At 39.3% G+C, this 14580-nt stretch overlaps 1 protein-coding gene across 2 annotated transcripts in view; it reads left to right on the top strand.

Annotated features, from left to right (window-relative positions):
- The first annotated feature begins 1784 nt into the window (after nt 1-1784).
- The window catches only part of ide (insulin-degrading enzyme), a 30646-nt gene continuing 17850 nt past the window's right edge, over nt 1785-14580 (top strand). Inside the window, exons 1-15 of one of the 2 annotated variants that reach the window (XM_085800524.1) lie at nt 1785-2170; nt 3030-3214; nt 3881-4088; nt 5450-5619; nt 6717-6839; nt 7826-7938; nt 8078-8240; nt 8522-8614; nt 8755-8846; nt 9153-9233; nt 9812-9915; nt 11984-12086; nt 12212-12334; nt 12769-12851; nt 13821-13965. In XM_085800524.1, coding sequence (XP_085656650.1) covers nt 2085-2170; nt 3030-3214; nt 3881-4088; nt 5450-5619; nt 6717-6839; nt 7826-7938; nt 8078-8240; nt 8522-8614; nt 8755-8846; nt 9153-9233; nt 9812-9915; nt 11984-12086; nt 12212-12334; nt 12769-12851; nt 13821-13965 — 1872 coding nt within the window. In that variant the 5' untranslated portion in view covers nt 1785-2084. The remainder of the gene's footprint in view (nt 2171-3029; nt 3215-3880; nt 4089-5449; nt 5620-6716; nt 6840-7825; nt 7939-8077; nt 8241-8521; nt 8615-8754; nt 8847-9152; nt 9234-9811; nt 9916-11983; nt 12087-12211; nt 12335-12768; nt 12852-13820; nt 13966-14580) is intronic. The other variant, XM_085800525.1, reaches the window with a different exon arrangement.

Consider the following 14580-nt stretch of genomic DNA (forward strand, 5'->3'; position numbering starts at 1 on the left):
AACATGTGCAAGCCAAACAAATAAACAACAGAGGCACAATGGACAGCATGGCTCCTACACACTAGTTTCAGTGTCTCTCTACTACTACATCATTTAACACTATCTGACCTCACCAACTCTGAATATTTTAGTTGTAATTTCTTGATGAATTCAATGAATTCTACCGCATTAAATAAAGTGATCGGCAAACAGCTCAACAGCTGCAACAAGCACTAGGCTAGAGAATAGTAGGGAGGTTAAGCGACTTTTGACTTCAAGTCATGATGCAAAGGTCCCCTTTGGCATGGAAGTACCTTAGGGTCATACAAATAAATCTATCCAAAGACACAAGTGAGATCACACTTTGTATCCGAAATAAACACGTTTTTAAAATGCCTTTTTTTAATTGAGAAAACGCATGTTAAAAGCACATTCCATTTAGAATGTCCAATGTTTTCAGCTCCTGGATGTTATCTACAGCTTATTTGTGACATGATTGCAATATGTCAGGATTGTTTCTCAATTTGAATGATGAACAGGGATCTAATGCCTTTCAATCTGTAGGGTGGACTGACATAGGAAGCCTAAAGTCCAGTCAAGACATTCCATTATGGCTCATTTGAAATAAGAAATAAAGATACTGTAACATCATGAGATTGATAAGATGAGCATTAACAAGCATTCACAAAAGTAAAAATCTACCAAAATAATGAAGCTTACCAGTTTATCAACATTACTCTAAGAGAGGATCTTAGCCAGCTATACTGCGCAGGTGAAATAAGTCAGTCCTAATCATATGCTTTATGTGGGAGCTGCAAACCTAAAGTTCCCTATGTATATAAAAGCTGAACATGGCTTATTAAGGGTGCTCTACACTAAAATCTGTTAGTTTACTTTAGGAGCACAATGTAAAATGATTTCAGTATCAGGTTATATAAGCCTTGAATAATGTACAGGGTCCAGTGTGACCCATTTTTACATTTGAGAACAGTAAAAACATTTTTCCTTTGACTTTAAGTTGACTTCTAATATGACCCAGAATGGGTCATACATGTAAATTCAACTTTTTTAAATCAACATACACAAGCAGTAACTAGTTATAGGTAGGCCTATATTTTGACCAACACAATATTTGGCTAATTGGTCTTTCCTGACACCACTGTGGTATGAATTAGGCTACATCTTATTATTTAACTACTTGTAGGCTATATTTGTTGCACTCTGTCTGATGTTCAACAAATCAGTATCAGTATAGTTGTATTAATGTTTTTACATTAATAAAGCCCAATATCCTGTCACACAAGCAGCTGCATGTTGTCTCAGAAGCTGTAGATCTCATCCAGGAGCTGAAGGCATCAGGGGATCTGCATGAGTTTCTATGGACATTCTAAATGGAATGTGCTTTTAGCATGCGTTTTCACAATTAAAAAAAGGCATTTTAAAAACGTGTTTATTTCGGATACAAAGTGTGATCTCACTTGTGTCTTTGGATAGATTTATTTGTATGACCCTAAGGTACTTCCATGCCAAAGGGGACCTTTGCATCATGACTTGAAGTCAAAGGCCTATTTTTTGGGCTTAACCTCCCTACTAGAAGGGTAAATGTGATTTTTATTTGTTGTCAGTCTTGTTTAGAGAGTGTTGAGAAGACAGATTACATTCGCTAGAACAATTCATTCGTTCATTCACAGCACAGCGCAGTTTGTTTAGTAGCCTATGTTATTTCTGACTTTCGGTTTAATTGACACTTCAGTGGTCCCACCTGTCTCTACGTGTGAATGCGCAGGACAAAAGCTTTGTAACACGATCTGATACGCTGAACGTGAATTGTAATCCACACGCAGGCCTTTTAATCGATAAAAGAATCAATGACACAACGCAATTTTCTGAAACCGGCGTGGCAGTCTTCCGTTTGCCAGCCGGTTCAACTTTAGACATATATTTAACAAATCGATTTCGTTGTGATTACATTAATCAATCATTAAATGAATTGCAGGTTTGGTAACGTATCGTGTTAAAGTACGCCCTGTTCCGCGGTTGATTGCTTGAGTCTACTCAAAGATGGCGCTGTAAAAGCCAAGGTTTGTTTTCCATGGGTTCAAAGTATGTTTAAGTGCATTAACCAAGCGGCCCAGCATACGAGATATATCCAGTCAGCAAGTACCGGTTTCCATTTTAACCAAGTTTTTAGGTAAGTGTTGTCATAAAAATCCTGAAACATTTGGTTTAAAAGCAAAGGAACTATGTTCACGCAAATAGCAAGTTAGCTAACTGCGGGACAACGTTAGCAGCTCAGCCGTTAAAGCCGGTTTGTTGACGAGCTGTAACTGTTAGCTCTGTTGCTACACACGGTTGGAGCCGAAGCCGTCTGAGGGCAGCACCTACACACATGACTGCTACATTATAGTGTACCTTACAATATAGATGGATTGCCGTAAATGTTATCACGCAATTAAACAAGCCAGCCCGACTGCCATTTGTGTACTTGTTAACTTTTCCGGAGCGTAAGCTGCTAACGTAGCAACAAGCTAATGCTAGTTTCCCCATCAGTGAGTGGGGTTAATTCATGTCCTGTAGCTAGCGAGTGGAGACAGCTAATCTCTGTGATATTCACGGAAATGCATTTGTATACGTATTTTTGATTAACCACCGAACATCGAATTGGTCGCGTATTAATTTTCTTTTTATTGTGCATTTCTCAAACTTTCTTGTTTATCCGCGTTTTTCCACATAAAAGCTGCAAGTCAGAGAGAACAGCATCACAAACTGCAGCATCCAAAATGACCATCACCTCCAGTAGAACAACACAAATCTAATATTACAACCTCTAAGGCTGTGTTAGACTGCATTAATTCTGTCAAGATGATCTTAATAAACTGCCAATATAATACATTATACTCAGCATCTTATTGGCTTTAAGAGTATGCCACTTATGATTTTGACTTGAAAACATGTTGTGCCCTTTTTAAAGATTTCCATCAGTGTTGAAAACTCCCTTGCACCAAGCTGGACAAAAATTTGACTGTACATTTGATTCCCCCTCTCTGCAGGCTGGTGTCATCCCTGCCGCTCAGAATGACCGATCCGGCTGTGGACAGGGTGGTTAGTGACATAATTCGCTCTCCTGAGGACAAACGGGTTTACAGAGGCCTAGAGTTTACTAATGGCCTGAAGGCTATGCTCATCAGTGACCCAACCACAGACAAATCCTCAGCTGCTTTGGATGTCCAAATAGGTGAGGGTCTCTTTCCACCAGGACTGTCTCTTCAGGTTGTCATGTATTTTTCTCATGGGGCTTTCCCCCTTACATGGAAATGTGTGTGTATTTTTCTCAGATTGCACAGACTTACCTTGATGCTGCTGGTCAAACTGTTGTCCTTTTGATTTCGATAAACAATTCTGATTTCTGTTGTCCATCATTTTTTCTATAAATACATTATCAAACATGATATTGGTGTACACGGACCTGTTCTCATTAACAGTATATATTAAAAAAAGGGGACCCAGCTTTAAAAATGTTTTAACTCCTCTCAGACTAAGGTTGATATTTATTGTAGTAGGAGGCTGGTTAAATTACTATCACAAGTTTTTTTTACTTCCTTGAGCTCTGACTCAGAGTGGCAAAGTTGAAGAGAGAGAAAGTAAGCCGAGATGTTTGTATTAAAGTGTTCTGACCATGATTTACATAGGAGAACCTTGCATTTGAGTCATATGGCCAAGATAACTTATAATGTAATTCTGTGTATAGAAATGTAGCCACTGTGCCATTGTGTAAATGCAGTGTCTGGCCAACCAACTTAGAAAACTCCATAATATTTTGTCCAAGAACTGTCATGAGTAAAGAGCTGCTGCTTAATTGACATTCATATTTGGTGACCATTTTCTTTTGTTAAATTTGCAGGTTCATTATCAGACCCGGGGAATATCTCTGGTCTGGCTCACTTCTGTGAGCACATGCTGTTCCTGGGAACAAAGAAGTATCCCAAGGAGAATGAGTACAGCCAGTTTCTCAGCGAGCATGCCGGAAGCTCCAATGCCTTTACCAGTGGAGAGCATACCAACTACTACTTTGACGTGTCCCATGAGCACTTGCAAGGAGCGCTAGACAGGTAATTTCCTATTCGTGATAGGGTTTCGCCCTGAACTGAAAGTAATTCAACCTCAGAGATCTCACTTGTGTGTCATATGAGTGTGCCCTGTTTTTACTTAGTAATTACTCTTCTTACTTCAGCAGCTGCTATAATTTGTTTTAGTGCCTCAATACAAATAGTTTCCTGCAAATACATAATCTGTAAATGGACTTGAAAATAACTGCTAGTCAGCTAATCAGACTCAGTTGGTCTCTAATATTTTGTCCATCACGTTTCACAACATGAAACACCTTTTATCCGGTTAAGGTAGGTGACATCTGTTTGGCTCAGTCAGTATACAATTCTCCCCATGGGAGTCCAGGTGTTAATCCAGGAGAGCTGCCATGGCCATTGTCTTTGCTTACAAGACTCGGTTTCATTGTGCTTTGTTTTGTAACCATCAGCACAGTCCCTGCTCCCCTGAAGCCAGAAACCTCAGCACAGGGTGAGACTGATGTCCACAGCAGGGGGCTCTGCTCACGTGTCTGCTGTGGTGGTTTGGAGAGGACAGTCAGGCCATGTCAGAATTTAACCTATAGGGATAAGCTTACCTACTTATAAATGAATGATAGTCTAGAGAGCATCTGTTTCTGGCACTAGCTAATTGTTCCCCAGTGCCTGTGAATGGTAAAGCCATCTGGACTTTAGTGGTGGGAAAGGACAGAGCAGAGTATGTTGAAATATTGATGTTGTTATCTCTTTAAAAAGATAGAGGAACACTGTGTCCTGAAGAGATCGTATATGTCATTAGCTGGAGCCTTATTTTAACCATACCTGAACTGTGCTTGCTTTATTGTAGACAATTAGCACATGCTAATTTGTAATCAATTATCTTTCCACCCGAACCTATTTATTTTATTACTACAGTATTTGAGGGTGAATTTATCTGAGAATGACGCCAACAAACGCGTCCATGGTATGATCACATTTGCGAGCAAAGGTTGTAGTTTGATTGTTTTATGAGAGCTAAATCATTTATTTTATACGAGCACCCACGTGTATGGTCTTAGGTGTGGTTTGTTGCTGTCTGTTGCATGAATCTTCAAATCTGCAGCAAAAACTGACCTAGGGTGTAAATGTAAAAACATTCAAATGTGTGTGTTCTTAACCTTTTCTGATTTGCATGGCAGTTGCTCTCATAATGAACTAATGCAAATGGAGTTTCCTCCCTGCCTCATATGTTTGTTGTACAGACGACTGACATTCAACAGAAAATATAAACAGAAGTTTAAATTTCAAAATCTTAAAAATTACAAAGCTCCAAGTGTTATTGTTTTACATGTAATAGTGATTCCACATATTATGACAGTAAGTAAGCCATCACTTTATGTTTTCTGTAGGTTTGCCCAGTTCTTCCTGTGCCCACTGTTTGATGAGAGCTGTAAGGATCGTGAGGTGAATGCTGTGGACTCGGAGCATGAGAAGAACCTAATGAATGACGCCTGGAGACTGTTTCAGTTGGAGAAGGCCACTGGCAACCCAAACCACCCCTTCAGTAAATTTGGAACAGGTAGAAACGTGTTCACGTGATCCCATTATTCATTGTGACTTTCTGCTCATTACATCTTGTGTCAATATTGTGTAATTTCTGCGTCAGTCTGTCTCTTTGTTACCATATAGTGTTTGAACAATGATAAAACACTAGTTGTATAATATTTGACTATATGGAGTTCATATTGTAACCACCCATGTATTTTTGAAGACAGGTGAGATTTATTGTTGGTTTTGGTCATTCAGTCCATCAATTAACCCACTGTAATTAATGTTGAATATTTTAGGCACCATATGAATTTGTGAAACACAAGAACATAATATTCCAAAGCAACAGAGACAAAAATATCTCTTTTAAGAGATCTCTCTTCATCATAATAACTCATTCATTTCATTTCATACATTTGTGCTGATTTACTCAGTTGATATTAAACTGCAGCCTCTGATAGCCAAAGAAGAGTTGACTGTTTAACTGAAATGTCAGATTAGAGTGACATGGACTTGGTGTACCTCCAAACTCAGTATAACCACCTGATGGCAGTCTTGAATTATATAACATTAATTCCATTCAAGAATAGAAGAGGATCAGGCAGGCCTGAAAGTCGTGTGCTCCTCTCAAACCAACACGGTCTTCTCCAGACTGATGCTTTGTTTCAAATCTCAACAAGTCTAAACCGCTGTTGCTTGATTTGCCTGAGACATGTTGCATGTTAGCTGCAGTATTATGAGATGATGTTAATTCATAGATGGACGGTAGTTGACCGGCTTTTCAAAGACCTCAGGAAACATGATCACAACTCAGGTTTTTTTGTTTTTGTTTCTTTTACTATTAAAGTAATGCAGTTCTCAAGATGAAAATTCTTCTGTGGCTTAGTCCTTCACACTCTAAAAGAGGAACATTATTTTTTTTCACCATGTTAGTCCTCTCGTTCACCATCGGGTCAACACATTGCTCATGTTTTATTCAAACTTGGTAATTGCAGTTGGAAAATGATAAGACCTTGAAGACCAACAGTGACTTGTAATTCTAATTCATTGCCACTGAATATTTTTAAATGATGAACGTGAAATTATTCACACATAAATGTCTGATGGCCTCCTGAATTTCTCTTACAGGCAACAAACTCACTCTTGAAACCAGACCATCCAAAGATGGGGTTGACATTCGTCAAGAGCTCCTGACATTTCATTCTACATACTACTCTTCAAACCTCATGGGACTTTGTGTGTTGGGAAGAGGTAAGAGCACATGGCCCACTAAATGTAACGTTACATTTTGCTAAACCTCACTGTTCCTTTACAGCAGTGAAGACAACAAAGAGGAACAAAGACTGCAAGTCATGTCTAACTTTTTGTACTTGGCATCCATCATATTATTTTGGTTTAGGTACACCATGACATTTTCAATTGTGGTGGTTTACCATGGTTTGGTACAAAAACAAATGAGACCATTCTGCCTAATGCAGGTTAGAGCATCACTTGAAGGTTAATCCATAAACAGAAAGTACTACACCACCCGTTTCCAAATCTGCATGTTTGTCTGATCTTTTTTGCTGGACAAAGTTATATACAACATCTATTTTTAAAACTTTCTCTTCCCACTGACCTTTTTCTACTGTTACCTTTTTGTAATACTGTGTCATTGTGAGAAGGTCTGAAAACTTCTGCTTCCTCTGTGGTGGAATAACAGTGTTCTCTTCCTGTTTTGCAATCAATGTTTTGTGCTTTTTGGACAGGAAAACATATTTCCAATAAGCTCAACAGACATTTCATGGTATAAGATAAAGTTTATGTTGGACATGGTTGTCAAAGATGATCTCAATTGTTTATGATAATGATATAACCAACATGCAGTATCCTAACATCACATTAGATCATAACCAGTATGAGATTTTGGTGTTTATGTAATTAACCCAAAGCACCCTGAGGATGGTGTTTGCACAGTTATTTATACAGTTATTTTACTACTGTAAGTGTCACTGGTTTGTGTCATCCCAGATGAAATGTCATGTTTTAAAACACAACTCTGTCATCTGAATTCTAAGTGACACAGTTGGACAGAGGTGCTTACAAGAACACGTGGTTATCATTTCCTCACCTACTAGAGGTCTTGTGAAAATTCTTGTGCTCCTATTGGTGAAAAAATATTGTTGTGGTTCTGAAACGGCTGTGAGAATCCTGGAATTTGTCAGTAATATTTTTGTTTTCTCTTCTCTTACCCACAGAATCATTAGACGAGTTGACTGCCATGGTGGTTAACCTGTTTGGAGAAGTGGAAAACAAGAGCGTGCCTATCCCAGAATTCCCTGAGCACCCCTTCCAGGAGGAACACCTTAGAGTGAGTTGCTTACTTATAACCTTCAAGAGTTTTTGTACTTGTTTACATTTGTAGTCCCCCATTTTAAGCTGTCAAATTCAAAACAGCTTTTTCTGACAAACTTCGTTTTTAATGATCTTTTGTTCATCTTTTGTCACAGCAATTCTACAAAGTGGTGCCTATCAAAGACATCAGGAACCTGTATGTGACCTTCCCTATCCCAGACCTGCAGAAGTACTACAAGTCCAATCCAGGACATTACCTGGGACATCTGATCGGCCACGAAGGACCTGGAAGTCTGCTGTCTGAGCTAAAATCCAAGGGTAGGACATACATTTGGAGCATATACAGGCCTTTTGTTTGGTTGTAATTATACTCTATGTTCTCTATGAGAACAAAAATGAAGAAACGTACTTCTGTGTTTTGAAAACAATGGAAAACACAAAGATAAAATCATTAGTCACCATATGGGACTTTTGTAATTCAGAATGACTTCCAGTTTTCACAGTGGACTAATTAACCTTCAAAAAAAGTTCACTTCTCCATCATAAAATGAAAGAAATCTCCTTGTGACCAAATGATTAATTATAAAATCACATTTCAGGCTGGGTGAACACGCTTGTAGGAGGACAGAAGGAAGGAGCCAGGGGATTCATGTTCTTCATCATCAATGTGGACTTGACTGAGGAAGGCCTCTGTAAGCAGCACCACTGACTGCACACGTCGATTCACTGTTTGCACAACATTTCTGGCTTATGGTTATGATCTCTGTGTGTTGTTATTGTACACATGTGGGCGGTAGAGATTCATTGAGGCGTGGTATGTCTGTTAATGCAGTGCACGTTGAGGACATCATTTTCCACATGTTCCAATACATCCAGAAACTGCGCACTGAGGGGCCTCAGGCGTGGGTGTTTGACGAGTGCAAGGTAATTAATGTTGTCTATTCAGCGACATATCAGACAGAGGGGCAGGACGATCTTGACCCACTTATTCTGCTTAGTTGGAAAACTAATGGAGCAACAGAGGCTGCAGGATTCAAACCTGTCAGCTATATTCTTCACCTCTTGTGATAAATGTAGCTTTGTTAAATGAGGCGGGCCAGTATTCCTATTTTAAGTGTAAAAACATCCCCTCTGAGCCATTCCTCTGTCTAGAATCTGTTTTCAAAGTGTCATTTGTATATCACTGTTGAGACTTCACCTGTGACTCCTCCTTCCCCATCTCTCCTGTAGGATTTGAACAAAGTGGCCTTCAGGTTCAAGGACAAGGAGAGACCCCGTGGCTACACCTCCAAAGTGGCTGGTTTACTACACGTAAGTCCCCTCTCCCATCTGCAAAGGTTGTTTCCATGGAGAGGCAATGCAGCTCAATTGCGTCTGTGCCTGCTGTCGTCATCGTGCTGTCTGCTGCTGCTGTCGACTGCATTGAGAGAAAAGAGGTTTTCCAGCGGCACAGTCGCAGTTAGGCTGTTATACTGTACATTTATTTACTTACTTCACTAATTTTGTGATTGTGGTAGCAAGGCTCATTGACTTAAGTACCTAATGGTCACCGCTCTACAAATTACAGACATTTTCTTTCAGCAGGTTTGTCAGTGTAAATTATAGGCCCCTATATGCCAACACAAACAATGTAGGGCACATTTCTTCTTAAATTCGTTCTTCAAAGAACTTGCAGGCATCTTTACAGCTGTTAAATTATGAAATTGAGATCAGTGCCACAAAATGATAAGAGCTTTAACAACAATAATGTTTCATCGACAGAGTCCCCTCCAGTTCAAGAGTTTCAATACTTAAGCCCTAAAAAAATGGAATTGATTTCTAAGCCTGTTTTACATTTAATCTCTCTTGTCTAGCAGCACAATCCTCTATGTCTCTTGTCTCTGTTTCAGTACTACCCTCTTGAAGAGGTTCTGGCAGCAGAGTACCTTTTAGAGGACTTCAGACCAGATCTGATCGAGATGGTGCTGGATAAACTGAGACCAGAACATGTCAGGTCAGTGGGAGAACAACTTTCCTTGTTCAGTCCTGATGCTTCGTAAGAGGGTTGTAATGTGTCCAGAAATGTGGCCATGGCTAACAACAGCAGACTCCACAATGCATAATAACACCCAAAACAGTAAGTGAAGTGTTCAAGTGATCAATATGATTTACTGTAAAGAATGTTATATAAACAGTATGCAATGTACATATACTGACTAGTTTTAATGTCATTGTGCTACTAATTGATAAATATGCAGTATGTAGTGCTAATGCGCATGAAATGATGCCTGCTGTGACTTCTGCTGCTTCTTTATAACTTTATAGTTGTGCTTACAGATATTGAGTGATGTTTGTTGTGTGCCTGCTGTGACAAAGTGCTGTTGGTCTTCTTTGATATTTTAGATGAAAAAGCTTTTCAATTTTTTTCCATGAAAGTGAATGCCAGACAACCTCCCAGATTTAATTATCTCTGCAGCCTCAAAGGTTCAGTTTAATATGAGATGGATACAGTGTGGAGGGGTGCTGAATTGGAAATAGTGGTATATTAAATGACTTTTATAGGTTGGTTATACTTGTTATGTTCTTTAAAATGTAGGCCTGTCAAATCATGGTTGAATTTGATGACAACTGATTAATTGCTATTTGTTTAAGGACAGTGTTTAAAGTGGTTGTTTTGTTTAAAATCATAAGATACATAACACATTCAGCTCTAAACATCTTTACTTATAATAGGCAAATTAATTGTTCATGGAAATTATCATTATTTGGACCTAAATTTTGTCCTTTTGTAGAAATACTGAAGGGTTGAGGCATTTCTGTTTAGGAAATGGCCCTTTAAAAGACTTGTCTATTTGCCTGTGTGACTTTATTTTCAGCTTTGTGACAAGATGTCCTAATGTGGGGGAGCGAGTCAGCTTGTTTTGTGGCAGTAGCCCAGTCTTTACTGCTGCAGCCCAGCCTGGAGTCTTTTATAAAACTCTCACTGAGTGTAGCTGTAACACTACATCATTTGATGGGATCACACTGTTGTGTCAAGCATAGTGCAGATGTGACCGGTCTATTCCTTAAAGCTTACCAAGGAGGAGATTGCATGCACTCATTGGCTGACCCTACACATTTTCTTGCCAGTCTCTTCCTTTTACTAAAGTGGATATTTAACCTTGGGGTGTCGCCAGTGCTACTTAGCATTCAAAACAATCTTCCCTCATGTTTTAATCTCACTCATGCAGCTTTAAAATAAGTTTTAGCAAGTTAGTTTTTATTATTGCACTGCTAGAAATATATTTTAAGCACTCTTGTTGATAATGCATATTAGTCGATATATATAGGTTGATCTACTGTAGGTATTTTTGTTCATTAATAATATTAACGTACTACCAGTCAAACATGCACTCTGAATAAGGGGTGTATTTAATCATTTGTCAAAACAATTAAACATTACTATCCTTATCCTCAACATGTGGCACCAGAAATGCTAGTTGGTTTAAGTAATTGCCAATATTTCAGTTAATTTCAATCAATGGACAGACAGCAGCTCTCCTCTCCCTCCTGGTATATAACCTGCTGTTGCTAGTACAGTACAGATAGCTAGGCTTGGGCACATATTCAAGTATAAGCAATGTGATGATTCCCACCATATGCAGTATGATATTGTGGCAAATGACAAAATTTCAATGGAAACATAAAATACAAAACCAACTGGCAAACCAACACAACAGTGTTTACCATAGATTATATGATCAATGAAAGGAACCACAGCTCATTACAGCATTTCTGACCAATTGCAGAGTGATTTTGTACCATGAAACATTTGAATTTCCATGTAATTAACAGTGAAATCAGTTAGGAATGTCCCATCAAAACGCAGCGAACCGTGGGCTCCAGCTGTGCCAGCATGCACTGTACAGCAAAATAATTCGGATCTCTACCTCAACCATGTTTCAAATGGAGAACGAACATAAAAGCATTTGCATCTTTTATGGTGGAGTGGCCAGAGACTGACAGTACCTAATAGGCTTTGACAGAGAGAGGTTTTTGTATTCATATAATGTGAACTGCTTTTCTCTTTCTTCTTTTCCCAGAGTTGCAGTGGTGTCAAAGTCATTTGAAGGGCAAACAGACAAGACAGAGGAATGGTATGGCACGCAGTACAAACAGGAAGCCATCTCTGAAGAGTCCATCAAGGTAATTAGCTGCAGTCATAGTGCTCTATCAAATCACTCTTTCTGTTTTTCTGCTTTGCTGTGAGTGTTTGAGTACTGCTCAGGTTTTGTACGACACTGCCTGCTGATTGCACGCCTGTCCTTCAGAAATGGGGGAATGCAGACCTCAACGGCAAGTTCAAATTACCCATGAAAAATGAGTTCATCCCCACAAACTTTGAGATCTACCCTCTGGAGAAAGACTCTCCATCAGTTCCCACTTTAATCAAGGTGAGTGTTTTCACTGTGCTGCGCCATCATCAAAGTATTGTCATACTTCATTACCTAAAGGCACAGGTCCTGCTTAACTGCATATTGTTACAAATCTGTAATGCTTTCATATGGTAATAATGTATTGCTGTCTTGTTATTGAGACATAAAAATGTGTAGCACCGTTGTTGCTATCGTTTCAAGATCAGAGGAAGTCAGCTAAGCTAACAATAGTGTTCATATTTCATTATGTGAAGGATAGCTCCCTGTGCTTTTTCTTTTATTGCTGAAATACTATGTTCTAATCACAGATATCAAAGTACCTTTTGTTGAATGAATGTGAATAAGTAATTGCGCACTGTCAGTTTGTGGTGTGTAGCTGCAGTTATCTTTGCACAGAATGAGCTTTTAATGAATATAAAATGCAGAACTAAGTGTGTGTGGTTATTTCCTAGGACACTGCCATGAGCAAGGTGTGGTTCAAGCAGGATGACAAGTTCTTTCTGCCCAAAGCGTGCCTGAACTTCGAGTTCTTCAGGTGAGTTAATATTCATGAACCATTGTACTTAATGTGAAATTTTGGCCTCAATGTTCTAACCAGTAAGTAGTCTCTCAGCCTTTTTAGATGCGAAGATTTTTGTCCCAAATACAGCACCCAACCAACCATATTAATATTGAAAGTAATTGGCTCAATTATTTCTGTAGCTGTTCAATAATAAAAATAGTTATACATATTTTATAAGAGTGCTGAAGGAAGTGTTAATTTACCCTTAATGGAAGGTAATTGATCAGGTTGTTGTATGAGTCAGTGTGTTACATGTGGTAGACTAATCAGTTGGCACAGGGGCAGAGTGATGGACTGCTGTGGACAGGGGCAACAGAAAAAACACACATTGGCTACCAAAGACAGTTTGAGTATTTGCTGTACAACAACACTACTGTTTACCTATGCCTATAATTTTGTTACACAACAGATCAGCAGACATACAGGGCTGTTTGACGGCAATATAAAGCAGTGAAACATTGATAATACAGCAAGCATTAGACTGATGTTGTTTTTTTAAGGTGTGTTTTCAATAAAGTTAAAGTCCTACCCTGACTAATACGCTGAATTCATACAGCCCCACATCAAATAACCCAAAGTATCACAACTTCTGTAGTTAGACCAGATCAGAAAAGATTGTGACTCCCATCTGTTAAGACAAGAATATGATGCCACAATGTTTCTAAACACACACTATGTGATTGGGTGTATTATCAATTTTTTGGCAATATTCAGCAACTGAAACACTGAACCCTTCTGGGTGTGTTGTCTGTCAGACTGTGAGTAATAGGTTTGCGACATCGTGTGACAAACTGGATGTTTGAACAACTTGAATGTTACACCTCTGCAATTAATTTTAATTAGTCATTTTGCCTGAGGTATCTTCATCTCTTACCGTGTGAAAGTGTAGAGCATTATTACTGCACTTCACATCTGTGCTTTGTTTGACCATTTCCTCTACAGCCCGTTTGCGTATGTGGACCCATTGCATTGTAACATGGCATATTTATATCTGGAGCTCCTCAAGGACTCCCTCAACGAGTATGCATATGCAGCCGAACTAGCTGGCTTGAACTATGACCTCCAAAATACCGTCTATGGGATGTATGTAAGTATTCAAAAAACCTCCCCATTGCCCACATGCCACATCCCAGACCTCCCCCCCCCCACTACCCTTTATCATCCACTGACTGGGCCAGTGTGGCTCAGCCAGGCCTGGGTTGACAGGTTCATTTGGCCATATCTATGCTTAGATTGGAGAGTTTTATCACACATAATGATACAATTAATGATAACAACTGCACACATTTTCAGCAACCTACCATTATTGTCTGTATTATCAAGATGATTAACCATCGAAGACTTATCTCATGTGATAAATCTCACCTATGCAGCTTAAGCTAATTATACACAAAAACCTTCCCACCTAGACCTGGCCGGTCCCAGTCCAGTCTCTGCTCTGTCTGCATCTTGCTCTTCATCCTTCATCGATCCTTGCTCCCGACTTGTTCACCCATCTTTTCACAAAACCCAACTGACTGCTGAGGGGGTGTTCCATGTCCTCACACTCTCAGACGTACGAGGTGTCGTCATCTCTCTCTCTTTTTAGACGTAGTAGGGTTTACAACACACGTGAGCAGAAGCGGCGTCCGACCAGTGGCGGTGAATTTGTAATTCAAAGGTTGATGTAAAAACAGTGGTAGCTTATGTCGTCGGTTGAATA

This window comes from Trachurus japonicus, chromosome 15, assembly GCF_045865225.1.
Source record: "Trachurus japonicus isolate A0001 chromosome 15, Traja_1.0".
Lineage (NCBI taxonomy): Eukaryota > Metazoa > Chordata > Actinopteri > Carangiformes > Carangidae > Trachurus > Trachurus japonicus.